A 15,700-nucleotide genomic window follows, 5' to 3' on the forward strand; every position below is an offset into this window, starting at 1 on the left:
TTTGTTTATATACGTATTACAGGTTGCATGGAATATAGACAAGTTGTGGAGAAATTATAATTTTGCGATAAAACATAATATCATATTTTTGCCTACTAAACAATCAATAGCTAAAAAAAAAATTGGGAAAATAGTTTGGGCGGCTAAAAGTTTTGTAGCAAAAAAAAAAAAACATTTGGCGACTAAAAGTTTTGTAGCCAAAAGAAAAGTAAAATTTTGGTGACTAAAAGTTTTGTAACCAAAAGAAAATTAAACATTTGACAATTAAAATATTTCGTATCTAAAAACAAAAGCTAAAGAATAAAAATACTTTTGCCGACTAAAAATTTAGTAGCAAAAAATGTGGGACTTTAGGCGACCAAATATTTAGTAACCAAAACAAAAACTCTTTGCCGACTAAAATTTTAGTAGCAAAAAATATGGGACTTTAGGCGACCAAATATTTAGTAGCCAAAACAAAAACTTTTTACCGACTAAAATTTTAGTAGCTAAAAATGTGGGACTTTAGGTGACTAAAAGTTTAGTCGTCGAAAATGTACTAATTTAATTTTATGTCCAACCTTTTGGCGACTAAAAACTTAGTCGGAAATTGAACATATTTGGCGACCAAAATATTTTTAGTCTCTAATTACCTTTACCAACAATTCTTCCACAACTACTTCTGCAACCAAATAATTTAGTTGCTGAAACCCTTCGGTAATTAAAAATTAATTTTTGGTAACTAAAAATTTAGTTGCTAAAAATGAAAATTCTTGTAGTGTTTGTCTCATAAAAATAGAGTTTAGTTTCAAAATCGTACTTATTGTCTATTTTTTAAACACAAATGTAATCCAATCGTGTCGTCTTTTTTTGTAAACGATAAATATAATTTGAATATAATTATTAATATTTAATTAACTTAATTTTTTATATAAATAATTTTTCAAATAATCTTATAAGTTAATGATTCGAATTAGCTAAATAACATCTCTTCTTGTTTGGCAAGTGCACAACAAATTGTATAATAAAAGTCAAAAAATCACTCTTTTTTTTTCTATTTTTTATATAAAAAATTAAAAAATCATCTCAAAAATATTAGATTTTTTTACTTTATATTTTAATCAAAAAAACCAAAAAATTACTTGCCTTGGTGAAGTTTTTTTTTTTAAATTAAAAACTAATAATCAGAAAACTAAAAGTACCTCTTTCACAATTTCAAAATAATCAACTTTTTAAATTTATTTAAATCATTTTTACCTAATAATTTATAAACCTAACAAATCTTCAAATTAAAATTAGTTATAACCATCCCCTAAAAAGGATAATAAACAGCCCCACTAAAATAGTCTCTTTCAAACGTGGCCTAATGCGGAACTAATAGGAAAAATGTCATTTCCTCAACAACAACAACAACAACAAAAAGAAATATCGTCCACATATTTCATTTTCAAACTTTTTGCACGAAGCTTGGTTTGTTTTTAAAACCTTACCTTCTCGTCCTTGCAAGGACACCCCTCTCACAAAACCAGACCAAACCCAAAAAAACTTTAGCAACCAGAGAGAGAAAGAGAGATGGAAAAATCAAATTCCGATCACGTAATTCTTTTCATGGAGGACCAACAACACAACATCAAAAACCCTGAACGACCACAACCCAAAAACCCAATCTCCATTACCGAACCCAAAACCACCCCAACCCCACAATTCACATCAAGAACACAAACTCTCCGCAGACTCAGCTTCTCCAAACCCAAAGCTCGCAACGTCGAGTTCAACCTCCCTCCACCCACTCGCAAAACCACCACCATCCCCGAATACTCCGACGAGCTCGAACCACTCAACCCAACAAACTACTCAACCGATGACAGTGACGACGACGACGAAGAAGAAGAGTTTGAAGAGGGTGAAGATGAAATGGGAAGAGAAAAGCTCAGAAAGAAGAAAAAGAAGAAGGTGCACTGGAAAGCTATGGTGGAGTGGGCTTTGTTCATCATCATATTGACTTGTTTGGTTTGTTCTTTGACAATTGAGTCTGTGAAGACTCATATGACTTGGGGTGTTGAGGTTTGGAGATGGTGCTTGATGGTTATGGTGATTTTCAGTGGAAGACTTGTTTCTGGTTGGGTTATGGGTTTTGTTGTTTTCCTCATTGAAAGGAACTTTATGCTGAGGGAAAAAGTGTTGTATTTTGTTTATGGGTTGAGGAAGAGCTTTCAGAACTGTGTTTGGTTGGGACTGGTTTTGCTGTCTTGGACTTTCATGTTCAATCCTAATGTTCATCACAAGGACAAGATGTTGGGGAAGGTGAGATCAAACAACTCTTTCATCTACCAAGTATTTTAGATGTAGTACACTCTCTATTGCAACATGTGATAGGAATCTTGAAAGAATATGATTTTTTAACCATAACAATGATTTGGGACTCTCAAACTTAGGGACCATGACTCTCCAAAATGATTTAAGAAAAGAAAATAAAAAACAAGCACACGAGTGGTTCTGATCATTTTGAGAGTTATGAAGATTCTCAAAATTGAGGGTCTCACTCATTTTCATTTAACCACATAGGACCAAACATTCTTTTTGTCAAAAAGATCTCTCATTCTATTTTGGTTCAACCTCCAAAGGTTGGCTTAGTGGTGTAGGCTTGGAACTTGAGAATTTGTTCATTTTTAAGTCTCAGATTCAAAACCTCTCGGGTGATATCAATTCTTGTGTTAGGCTAGTTCACCCTGAGTTATCCAAAAAAAAAAAAATAATAATTCCTATTTCAGTTCATTTACAATTTAAAAAGTATATAAAATTTTTGAGATATAATTTAATAATTAATACTGCAAATGGAGGGTCTATATGTTCCCAAAAAATTTCTATCTCCTTGTCATTTGATCACATCTTTTTGAGATTTTCATATTTTAAGGCTCTATTTGAATGTATAAATTTATAATGAAGAGGTGTTTGAGGTTGAACTTTTTATAAAATTATAAGAAGAATACTTATTTAAAGTAGATTGATAATTCTTAGGAGAAATTGCAAATCAATGGAACACTAAATAATTATTTATATTTTTATAGTGGTGTAATTTTACTGTGCATATAGTGTAGATTTTTTATGTGTATGGTTTAAGTTTAAACTGTGTCAAAATTGTATCACAAAATTTTTTTATGTAAAGTACAATAATTTTTTCACTGTTTTAATTATTTGTAATTTTTCTTAATTCTTAAGTGGAGAAATTAAATAAAAATATGTAATATGTATTTCGTAAAAATTATTGTACAAATAAAAATTTTTAGGAAAAATTTCAAATAATTTGTAAAAATAATTATATAAAATCCATCTCAAATTAAATCATCAATATCTAATGAAATGTCAAAATGAAATTCAACAGCTGTTTAAAGCTCTGGTGGCAGTTCTAATCGGAGCCACAATCTGGCTGATCAAGATCGTCCTCGTAAAAGTCCTAGCATCCTCATTCCACGTGGCGACCTACTTCGACAGAATGAAGGAGAGTGTGTTCCACCACTACATCCTCAACACCCTCTCCGGCCCACCCATGGACGAGGCGGCGTACGAGGCGGCGCACAACCACAACAACCACCACCTGGCGGAGTCGAAGACATTGCCGGCGAAATTGAGGAAAGGGGCGAGGAGTTTGTCGAAATCGATGAAGAGGTTTGGGTCGAGGAGAGTGGACATTGAGAAGCTGAGGAAGATGAGCCTGCAGAGCACGAAATCGGCGTGGAGTGTGAAGAGGCTGGTGAATTATGTGAGGTTTTTTGGGTTGTCGACAATTTCGAATACTGTGGATGGGTTTGGGAGTACTGAGTCTGAGATTGGGAGTGAATGGGAGGCTAGGAACTGTGCTAAACGGATCTTCAAAAACGTTGCCAAACAGGGTGCCAAGTAAACACCTCTCTCTCTCTCTCTCTCTCTCTCTCTCTCTCTCTCTCTCTCTCTCCAGTGCTTTAACTTTAGGATTAATTCCCAAAAATATATCTGATATTATATTTTAGTCGCTAAATATTTAATTATTTCTTTTTGGTTTTTAAAATTTGCAACCGGTTAAACTTGAAGTGGGTAGGAATGACAACGAACCGGATCGGGGTCGGGGTTGGGGATCACACTCTTCATCCCCAATCCCCGATGGTAGAAATTTTCCCGTCTCCGACCTCGATTCCTGACGTGGAGTCTACCATCGCCCCCATCCCCGCCTCCTAATGGGAATCGGGTTTCCTGATCCCGAAAATTTCCCGACCAAAATTAAAAAAAACGACAACAAACATATACATTTAACAACAAAGATTCAACATATATATTCATCAATAACAATAACAATTATATATGTTTATCATCATCATCATCATCATCTACAACAACAGAACTCTGAGCTCAAATGTATATTCAACAGATCTGAGCTCTAAGTTCAAATATATATTCAACAGCTCTGACCTCAAATATATATTCAACACCAGATTTAACATATATATTCAATAGATTGAACAGATCTGAGCTCAAATGTAAAAAATAAAAAATAAAAAATCTAACACATTGAGAGAGAGAGAGTCGACGGCAATCGGCTGCGATGGAGAAACGATGAACTCTGACGATGATGGAAAGAGGGACAGCAGTGATGGAGAGGAGGGATGACGGCGATAGGGGGAGGGGAGGAGGACAACAGCGATGGGGAGGAGGGAGGAGAACAGCGGCGATGGAGAAGAGGGACAACGGTGATGGAGGGACGACGGCGATCGGCGATGATGGGAGGAGGGAGATATGCGATGGAGGGACGACGGCGATGCCGTGAGTGTGAGAGAGAGAGTGAGAGAGAGAGGCTGAGACTGTGAGAGAGAGAGGCTGAGACTATGAGAGACAGAAACGAAATGTATGTGAGTGAGAGGCAGAGTCAAACATATATATTTATGGGGAATATTCGAGGAGTTATGCAGGTATAATTCGGGGCGGGGTCGGGCTAGAGCCGGGGCTGGGGAACCTATTTCCGTCCCCGGCCTGAAAACAGTCGGGGATTCAATTTTTAATACCATCCTCGGTCCTATGGGGATAATTTTCGAAGAAAACTCATTCTAATCGGGGTCGGGGAATCGGGTCCCTGTCGGGTTGGGTTCAAATTGCTATTCCTAGAAGTGGGTGTTTGGGGTTTGTTTATTTTGTGATTTATTTATATATTTTTTTTTGTTTATTTTTATCTTTAGTAAAATTATTTTTAAAAAATTTTCAAAAAATTTACTCTTCTAGATTATGGTAGATGAAATGAAATGAGAAATTAAGGCCACGTTTGATTTGTATTTGTGAAAAAATTTTAAAAAATAATTTTTTGAAAACATTTTACAAAATTTAAAAATTTATTTGGTTGTATATTTTGTAAATAGTTTTAGCGTTTTAGAGTTTGGAATGATTTTATTTTTTTTATTTTTTTTTGTAAATAGATGATTATGAAAAAAAATGATTAATTAATGTGTAATAGAGAAAAAAGTGATTTTTAATTTTTTTAACCAAACTAATTTTTGAAATTTTTTCTCAGGCAAACCCGTCAAGGCCTAACTTTTTTCTTTTTAAAATAAACAAAATAAAAAATAATTTGACTTTTTCAATTTTGTTTTACTTTTTGGATTCATCCATCGAAAAGGTAAAAACATTTTGACATAATTTTAAAAAAAAAATCATTAAAAATAAAAAAATTAGAAAAAAATATGGCTCAATAAGCTAACATATATAAATAGATATCTTTTATCAAGAAAAAAAGGATGTTTCGAACGGATATCATAATATTCATGAGTCTTGATTTTGGAATAATTAATTACCGAATAAATTTAACTCAACTCAAAAATAAAATGAGAGATATTTTTAAAAATTTATAAGTGTCAACCATATACCAAGCTTACCAAAAACCAAAAATCATTATTGAGATATGAACAAAACCTAATTAGTGGATAAAGTGGAATTTTATTTTTCCTTGTTTTGGAACAAAACCCTATCAAAAATCATATATGAAAAAATTTCTCATAAGAAAATATATATTTTTTTATATTTGGTGGCGGGGGTGGTGAAACGATGATGTAGACGGAGGTGGTGGCATAATGATAGGGTGACAGTAGTGGCGATAGCGATAATGATAGTGACAATAACCGTGGTAATGGTGATGTAGTGGGGGAGGTGAGAGTGGCGGTGATAGTATGGTGACATTGATAAGATTTTAGTTCAAAAAACGTTTTCTGCTTTTTAAAAATGAAAAATAATAGGCTTGTTTTTTTGTTGATCATGGAAAATGTTTTTCATTGACTTCCATTTCTATTGTACCAAACATCAAAAAATATAAAAAATATTTGTTAGAAAATATTTTTTGCCCAAACAAATACAACAAAAGTTTATTTATATATATATATATATATATTGAAATGCCAAAAAAAATTTATAATATTAAATATAACAATGTTACATCCACCTAATTTATCACTCCTAAATGACTTCTAAAATTTATTTTGAAAAATAGGTTAAAAGTTGACTTTTTAATTTTTTTTATTCTTTTAAAAAAACGTGTAAAAAATAAATAAGTAATATGATCTAAAAAAAAAACAAAAAGCTCAAAAAATGAACTTTTAGCCGAGTTTTTAAAATTAAGCCTAATTAAAATGTCTCAAGAAATTTTCTTTCCAAATATCGCTTGAAATTAAAGTGACAATTGTAAACTTGTAAGTGACACTTTTTTATTGAGATAAGAAACATGTAGGTCATGTTTGGTTTGTATTTGTGAAATAATTTTGAAAAATAATTTTTTGAAAAGAGTTTATATTTAAAAATTTATTTGATTATATGTTTTAAAAATAATTTTGGAGTTTTAAAATTTGGAATTTTTTTTTTTAATTGAATAAATGAGTGTGAGAAAAAAAAATACTAATTGATTAATGTATAAGATGTAAGAGAATGAGAGAGAAAAAAATGATTGATTGATATATAATAGATATAAAAGTGATTTTAAATTCTTTTTTTTTAATTTTTAACCAAACGAATTTTTTAAATTTTTTCCTAAAAATTATCTCTCAACAAACAAACCAAACAAGATGATATTTTTTGAAATTTTTTAATATTAGTTGACATTTTTTTTTTTTGGGAGTGTGATAGTTGACATTAGGGGTGGGTGTGGATTAGTTGCGTTCATGGAACCTCCAATCCGTCATCCGTCTGTCAAATTAGTAGATTGGAGAAAATTAATCCGCATCCGTCCACTAATCCGGCGGATGTGGATTGAGCAGATTGACAGATGGATGCGAATCTGCTTAGCGGTTTAAAATTTTATAAATTTTCAACATGATTCAACTTGTGCACTTTCTCAAAAAAAAAAAAAAGTATTACAGTCAATAATTTAAAAAATTATTGCAATCACTGCATGCCTCATCCAAAGAAAGATAGTTTGAAACTTTAGAATATTACAATTACAGCATGTCTCATCCACATAAAATATTACAATATATACTTCTTAAAATATAAAAACAATTCAAACCACCAAAACTATGAATAGAGCAGTAGTAGAGATTGTATGTCTCTTATTGTTACATATATATCTGTTTTTGAAAACAAAAATCAACCAGCATATCATCTTTTTTATTTATTATTTTTAGAGTTAGATTTAAAAATAAAAAAATATAGATAAATAATACATTTATTTTTTAATTTAAAAAATATATTTAAGTTAAAAACTCTTTTTCAACAGACTATTTAAATTCTTTTTCAATTAAAAACACAAAAAGAATATCTAAATAAATTGAAAATACAAGCTTCGTTTAGGAAGAGAGGTTGGGTTGGGTTGGATTTGGGGCTATTTTAGTCCCAAAAAAATAAAATAAGTTTTTTAGTTCAATAAAACAAAACATCACATCTAACCTATAATCATTACATTTTTTCTCTCACAAAAAGTCAAAAAAGTAAAAAAAAACCATTCCCAAATGAGACTTTTTAGTTCCAGGCTAAAATAGCTAAAAAGATAAAAAAAAACAAAAAGCCAACCCACTTCCCAAACGAACCCAAAGTCTTACAAATTATTAGGGGTGTTTGCGGTTTGGCTGTTTGATTGTGGCTAAATGAATCTCAAATCTGTCATCCGTCTAAAACTAGACAGATTGAAAAAAATTAATCAGTAACCATCCGCTCGTCATCACATATCCATTCAAAATATACAAATTAATTTGATTTAATCAATTACACGGATCAATATATCCGCTGCTCACCACAACTGACATATATCAAACTAAAATATTGTGGGTGTTTGAGAAGTGAGTTTTTTTGTAAGTTTTTTTAGTTGTAGGATATTATTGAAATTTTTGTTTTGTTTTGTTTGGGAAGATAGTTGGGTTTTTTTGTGATTGAATGTGATGTTTGTAAGAGAAAAAATGAAATAATTATAAAATTTGATGTGATATTTTATTTAAATTTTTTTTTTTTTAACCAATTTATCTTTTAATGAAAAAAAACCAAAAAAAATCCTTCCCAAAGCCATATTCCTTGTACGTGGTTGGTCTCAGTGCCTGAGCCTCATCGTCGTAACCTCACTTTCAAGCTTAGGTGGTTCCACAAGTCATTTTGGCGCATTTGAGGTCGTCTTTTTCTTTGCTAGAATCTATTGGAATTTGGAACTTGTTATCGGCCTTTTGTGCCTATAATAATTTATTCAAATTAATATTTTTTTTTAACTCACATTTTCAAATTATAAAGTTTCATTACTTATCATGTTTGTGAGCCAAAAAAGTAAATAAATAAATAAAAATATAGGACTGTTTTGGATACATACTAAAAAAAAGTAGAAAGTTAACTTTTTGTTCCTTTTAAATGACATCATCTCTCATATAAAACAATGAAAAAAAAATCAAAAAATCAACTTTTTATCATATTTTTAAAACACCTCATAATAACAATCTTCATTAATTTGTACATTATTTTCTTTGTGCCTAAAGACTTTTAACCTTGCTCAGAAATTTATTCATAAAATTTATATATATAATGCATCTAAAAAATAATGTGACAATAATATTCAAGTCTAAACATCACCTAAATTTATCTCAAAATAAAATTATAATTTCTCTAATGTCAATAACTTAAACGATACACTAATTAGTGTATTAATATTAATTATGATATTATTATTAACTTTACTTATTATTTAAATTATAAATATAAAAAATCTTTTAAATTATATTATATCATTAATTAATATATTAATTGATATATATTATAGTCTCAGATCCACTAATCATCTGTAATCCTTACACCAACATAATACTATCTCTGGAACCAATAAACTTTACTTTCACGTGTCAAAATAACATTTTTAAAGTAGATGGTGATGTGACAATGGCAGATCATGGATGAGATGAGACTAAGCCATGACCATTCATTTTAAAAAATTGATTGCTACTACCAAACTTAAATGATCAGGTGGTCACCATGGTCTCTCCTCACTTATATTTACTACCAAGCTTAAGTTAACCACGACCATTCATTCATTTATTCTGGTAGGAGCAATGATTGAGATTGTCACGCTTACAAGATTTTATAAGATTTTTATAAATGTAGACTATTTATAATGTAAACTTTACACATATATAAGTGAGTTTTATATATATTTATAGAAGATTAAGGACTGGTTTGGGGTACACTATATAATTTATTTTTTTATCTTTTTATATTTTTTTTATCATAACACCTCTCTATTTTTCTGTATATCTTTTTATAAAAAAATAAAAAATATACTTTTTTAAGTTACCCCAAACCAACCCTAAAATCCCTTTAGAAATGTGGGCTCATCCCAAAGGTCCAAACATTTTTATTCTGATAATAACCTAAATTCTCTCTCTGTGTCCTGTGTAAAAGCATCTGCCACTACCAGGGATTTGTTGGTAGTCTATTTTTTGGAAACAACAATGATGGAGATTTTTTCTTTTTTTTTTTTTAGAGGTTCTCATAATTTTTTTGAATTTCTATTATTGATGGTGTAGACTCTACATCTACATAAATGAGTCCTATATATATATCAATTATGAAGATCTAAAAGAGATTATGAAGTTTCTAAAAAACAAGGCTAAAAAATAAGGGTCTCAAACATTTTTTTTTGAAAACTACTTTTTGGGGAGCCTCTATTTGCACACACCACTTCCCCTCTCCTCACACACTTAATGACGTTTTTTTTATTACATTTTTATCTTAAAATAAAATTACCAAAATATCCCTTTCTTCTCCAACCAAAACCCCTTTCTTCTCCAACCAAAATCCTAACCCTAACCCTAACCCTAACCCTAATACCTAATACAGAGCCTCCCCTCCGATCATCTCCTTCCTCCCTCCGTCACCTCCCTCTGTCGCCTCCCTCCAGCCTCCCTCTTCTCGAATCGAAGCCCCATGCCACCCCATCGTTCGTCGCTCACCCACCCTCCCCACCACCCCCGTAACCCCTCACTTCGGAACACAACACCATCGCCGCCTCAGCTCCCACCCCTTCGTGACCCTCAATTCTGCACACCCACAGAGAGAGAGAGAGAGGAGAACCTAAATCTGAAAGAAGACGAATTTGGTTCGACTATCAACCTCCGAAATCCCATTTTCGCGACTGAGAGAGAGAGAGAGAGAGAGAGTGAGAGAGATCGAGGGGATGAGGTGGGGGTCGCGGTAGTGTCGCCGGTGGTGGAGTAAAGGGTGGGGATGGCGACGGGAAGTGAAAGGGAACGGTGGTGCTACGTCGCCGCCGGCGAGGTGGTCGCTGGTGTGTGGATTGGGAGGGTTGGAAAGTTGTGTATATGAGGATATAATTGGAATAAAAGTGTGTGCAATAAGTAAATTTTATTTATTTATTTTTTTAAGATGTGTGAACTGAAAAAAATATATAAAAAATGGAATTGGTGTGTTCAAATAGAAGCTCCCTACGTTTTGAAAGTAATTGGTGTGTCCTGACTCCCAGGCCTCAAGGTGCGTGCCCCCATAAATTAAGACATCATATGAAGGGAACGGATCGTCGGTCGCCCTCCCCTGTAGCCATCCCCTGCCGCCCCCAAAACGACGTCGTTTTGGGGGCGAATTTTCAAAAAAAAAAAACGCAGAAGAGGGAGGAAGGAGAGGAAGACAGAGGGAGGAGGGAGGAGGGAGGAGGGAGGAGGGAGGAGGAGGAAGAGGAGGAGGAGGAGGAGAGGAGGGGCCGGATTGGAGGGGGCCTTACATACAGGGGAGGAGGCGGAGGAGGTGGAGACGGTCGGAGGCGGAGGCGACGGTGGTCGCAGGTGCTGCGACGAGGTGGGACGGCGGCTGCGACGGCGGCTGCGATGGACGAGGACGGCGAGCTCACAGCCTCCGGATCCTCCTCCTCCCTCCTTCCTCCCTCTCCCTCTTCCTCGCCTTCCTCCCTCTCCCTCTTCCTCTCCTTCCTCCCTCTTCTCTGCGTTTTTTTTTTTGAAAATTTGCCCCCAAAACGACGTCGTTTTGGGGGCGACAGGGGATGGCGACAGGAAAGGGCGACGGGTGATCCGGATTCATCATGTGAACGAAACTGTTTGTAAACTTTACTTATTAAAAGTCAGACTTGTTAAGCAAATAAATAAATTTAAGTTAAAATTTGAACCTAGTTTAATAGGTTGAGTTTGAGTTTGAATAAGTTTGATTTATTTATTTTTATTTACATAATAAAATAAATATATTAGTTATATATAGTAAATAATATAAATATTTTTTTTATAAATTAAATAATATATAAATATATTATTTGTTATATTTAAATAATATAAATAATAATTAAGAAAATCATTATCAAGTTTCGAGTTCAAGTTTAATTAATATTAATGAGTCGAGTTGAGTTAAGTTCGAGCTGGATTAGTTATAAGGCAAATTATTTTGGATCCACAAAAATATCCTTACTGATATTGATTTAAGGACACGTGTGAAATTAAAATAAAAAATAAAAAAAATTACTAGGCAAAAGTAACAATTGATCTGGCAAAAAAAGAAAAGTAACAACCGATAAGCCCAATGTTGACCCATAAGCACAGCCCGCCCCGCATGCTGGGATGCCTGGGCTTAATCCGAGATTCTTGCATGTATCTATGGTAAAAACACATTAAATTTTTTTAAATAAATTAATTAATTGACATATTGGCCTATTTTTTGTTTGGAAATTTGAAATTGAGACACCTAATCTAAATTGAAATTGCTGATGATTCAAAAATCATAGTCATGGAATTTCAAATTAAACTATCTATGCCTCAATCCAAACATAACTTCGAGTTATAAAGCTGTGAAAATGGAAACAATTTCCTTATCCTTCATTGTTGAAAGTATATCTAGTACTAATTACCTTATACATTGATGATTATGTTAGGAATCTATAAAAAAAAATTTTTTTTTTTTTTGAAGTTCTTGTCAACATAAAGATAGCTGATCCATAAAAATGCCTATATTTTTTGTTGTGGTTGAAGGTACATTGAAGAGGAGGATCTAATGAGATTCCTAACAAGGGTTGAGATTCACACCATCTTCCCTCTCTTTGAAGGAGCCCTAGAGACTGGAAAGATCACCAAGTCTGCCTTTAGAAATTGGGTGGTATACTTTTTAACCTCTATCATCTTCTTCTCATCACATATGTTTGTATATATATGTATTTGGGAGCCTTTTTCCATTAAAAAAATAAAAAATAAACACTATCGATATGTTAATTCAATGAGAAACCTAGACTTTTATACGCTATATTAGGGGTGACTTTCTCGCTATTACTTGTGCATAAACACTATCCATATGTTAAGGATTCTCTGTTTTCAAATCTCTTTATCCTTCTGTCCCCATAAACTCTCGATTGTATAATGTAGTGGGGATATTGAGATACAAAAATCTCAAGACATAATTATATGATTGAGAGTGCATTAAAACAAAAAGATTTAGAGACAGTATCCGATGCTCTTTTTATGAACTAAAATCGAAATGACTCTTCACTAGTTTGATATATGCATGTCATCAAACCACATTAAATCCAAACATGAAATTCAATTTTGTTACATATATGTATGTCAGCATATACAAGACCAAAACAACATTCACATTCACTTTGTGAATTTGTGACTTCCCAGGTTCGTGCATACTTGGAGCGAAAAGCTCTAGCACATTCCTTGAACGACACAAAGACAGCAGTGCATCAACTTCATAAGTTAGCAAGTGCTATTGTTAGTGTTATCATAATTGTGGTGTCTCTCCTGGTGACGGGTTTGGCAACAACTAAAGTTCTACTCTTTGTCGTAACCCAGTTGGTTCTTGTGGGTTTCATGTTCCAAAACAGCTGCAAGACTGTTTTTGAGTCCATCATCTTTGTCTTTGTCATGCACCCTTTTGATATAGGCGATCGTTGTGTAATTGAAGGTGTTCAGGTACACACTCATTTCATTTTACTCGATTTTGATGGTGTTTAGGTACCCACGCATTTCATTTTACTCGATTCCTCACGTCTGATTCATAGATACGATGAGGGTATTTTAGTCATTTCACATTGAAATTTGGGAGGTGTCCGCGCACCACCCTCTTCTCCCTATAATTGCCACTAGTTTGAGATAAATCATTCCAAAGTCAAAAAATTTAAACAAAAAAAAAAGGAATAGTTTTAAGTTCAAACCCGGATAAAACAATCTTATCCCAACCCTTACTTGTGAATTAAACATTGTGTAATTGTATGATCTCATATTTCCATTGATAAATTTTGTGTGTGTGTGGGTGGGGGGGTGTTCATATCTGCAGATGGTTGTGGAAGAGATGAATATATTGACCACAGTGTTCCTCCGATACGACATGGAGAAGATTTACTACCCAAATTCAGTTCTGCTCACAAAGCCAATTAGCAATTTTTACAGAAGTCCAGAGATGATCGATTTAATTGATTTCGCCATCGATGTCTCCACATCCATTGACTCTATAAATGCACTCAAAACGGCCATCCAAACGTAAGCTCAAGTGTTAATATTTAATTTCTTAATTTATCAGTACCTAAATGCATGAAGCTTTTGATTTATGAATACTGTGTAGATATTTGGAGAACAAGCCAAAGCACTGGAACCCAAAACACTTGGTGATGGTGAAAGAGATTCAAGACATGAACAAGATGAAGATGTGCCTGTGTGTCCAACACACCATGAACCATCAAAACTATTTTGAACGAAATTGTCGTGTGACAGAGCTCATCCTTGAGTTGAAGAAGATCTGTGAGAACCTTGGCATCAAGTATCGTCTTCTTCCTCAGGAAATCCATCTCACCCAAGTCGATGCTGCCAACTGGAGGGCGCCGTTACAATCTTGACATGGATCTTGGTTAGGATCCCAATGCTTGACGTTAAAATGTGGCAAAATTATTGAAGCACCGTAATCTCAAGATACAATCGTGCAACTAATGCAGGCCCTTGCTGTTGTTATATATTTCAATAATGAGGGTGGATGTTGATTTCCACTAGTTATATATGTATGAGTAAAGTTATGCAAACTAATCAACCTTATAAGGTTTTTGTTTTTCTAATTAATGTGACATCTATTAGACTATTACACTGAGTTTTGGTATCAAAATTTCATTACTGCATGTCATTTTGAAAAAATTAGAATGAATTTCACTTTTAACCGTTTTGGATAATTAAGAAAGAAAAGAAAATGTTGTGATTTTTATGTATACTTAGACTAGATATAAAAGAAAAGAGAGAGGGAGAGACAGGGCCGGTCCTAAGAATAGGTATATCATAACATGGTTTAGGACCTCTCAAAATAGACTCAGAAAATGAGTCCTCGCCTATTATAGTTTAGTGTAATATATTAAGTATATTTTAAGTTCAAAAAAAATTAAAGAAGGCCCAAACTAACTTAAAATAAATTGATTCATTAAAAAATTGAAAGGCCCATTCAAAAAAATTAGCATTATTATCTATTGACAATAGACTAAAAAAAGGGGTCCCCTCCTATTATAATTTAGTATAATATATTAAGGGCTCGTTTGGGGACTAGCCGGTTTAGCCAAAAAGTTACTAACAAAGTCAAAAAGCCAATAGCTCATACCAAAAAGTCAAAGATTCTCTTTTCTCTTTACTTTTTGCACACTTTTTTGTAAAAAGTCAAGAAGTCATCCCAAACATACTAGTTTTTTTTAGCTCATATTTTCGCCAAATAGCCAAAAGTTACTAAATTAACCTATTCCCAAATGAGGCCTTAGTATGTTTTAAATCCAAAAAAAATTAAAGATTGTCCAAACTAACTTAAAATAAATTGATCCATTAAAAAATTGAAATGTCCATTTAAAATAATTAGCATTGTTATCCATTGAAATTGATTTTGCAAAAAAAACTAGATTATGTAAGTATGATTGATTTATTAGCTTCCAAAAATGTAAGAAGAGTGAGGGTCAAGTGACACTTATTAGTTATTGTAATGTAATGTTAAGTATTTTTTGTGATTTTGACATAAATCTCTTGTCTTTTACCTTTAATTTTTTTTTTTTCATTTAATGAAAAAAAAATATGAAAAGTCCCAAAAATTTATTAGTTGATTATCGATTTAAGCTTCGAAAATCTCAGTGTGCAGAAAAAAAATATCTCGAGGAAAACAAGTTCGAAAACACGACTGACCAATTTTCTCGATAATATTGGGCCCATTTTGGGCTTCACCATTTTATGATTCAACAATGATACATCACATTAAACGAAGGATCTCTAATGAGCTATAA

The 15,700-nt window shown here is 32.9% G+C and overlaps 1 protein-coding gene across 2 annotated transcripts; it reads left to right on the forward strand.

Annotated features, from left to right (window-relative positions):
- Nucleotides 1-1,433: 1,433 nt before the first annotated feature.
- Nucleotides 1,434-14,532, forward strand: LOC114318384 (mechanosensitive ion channel protein 10). Of its 2 annotated transcripts, XM_028265269.2 has the most exons (6): nt 1,434-2,283; nt 3,362-3,876; nt 12,438-12,561; nt 13,083-13,376; nt 13,741-13,943; nt 14,026-14,532. In XM_028265269.2, exons 1-6 carry the CDS (start codon nt 1,552-1,554, stop codon nt 14,294-14,296), a joined length of 2,139 nt encoding a protein of 712 aa, XP_028121070.2. In that variant the 5' UTR covers nt 1,434-1,551; the 3' UTR covers nt 14,297-14,532. The 2 variants fall into 2 exon arrangements, with proteins under 2 accessions (XP_028121070.2, XP_082758001.1); XM_082901875.1 differs by lacking the exon at nt 13,083-13,376.
- The last annotated feature ends 1,168 nt before the right edge of the window (nt 14,533-15,700 follow it).

The sequence above is a fragment of the Camellia sinensis genome, chromosome 13, assembly GCF_055761805.1.
Source record: "Camellia sinensis isolate YWXY chromosome 13, ASM5576180v1, whole genome shotgun sequence".
Lineage (NCBI taxonomy): Eukaryota > Viridiplantae > Streptophyta > Magnoliopsida > Ericales > Theaceae > Camellia > Camellia sinensis.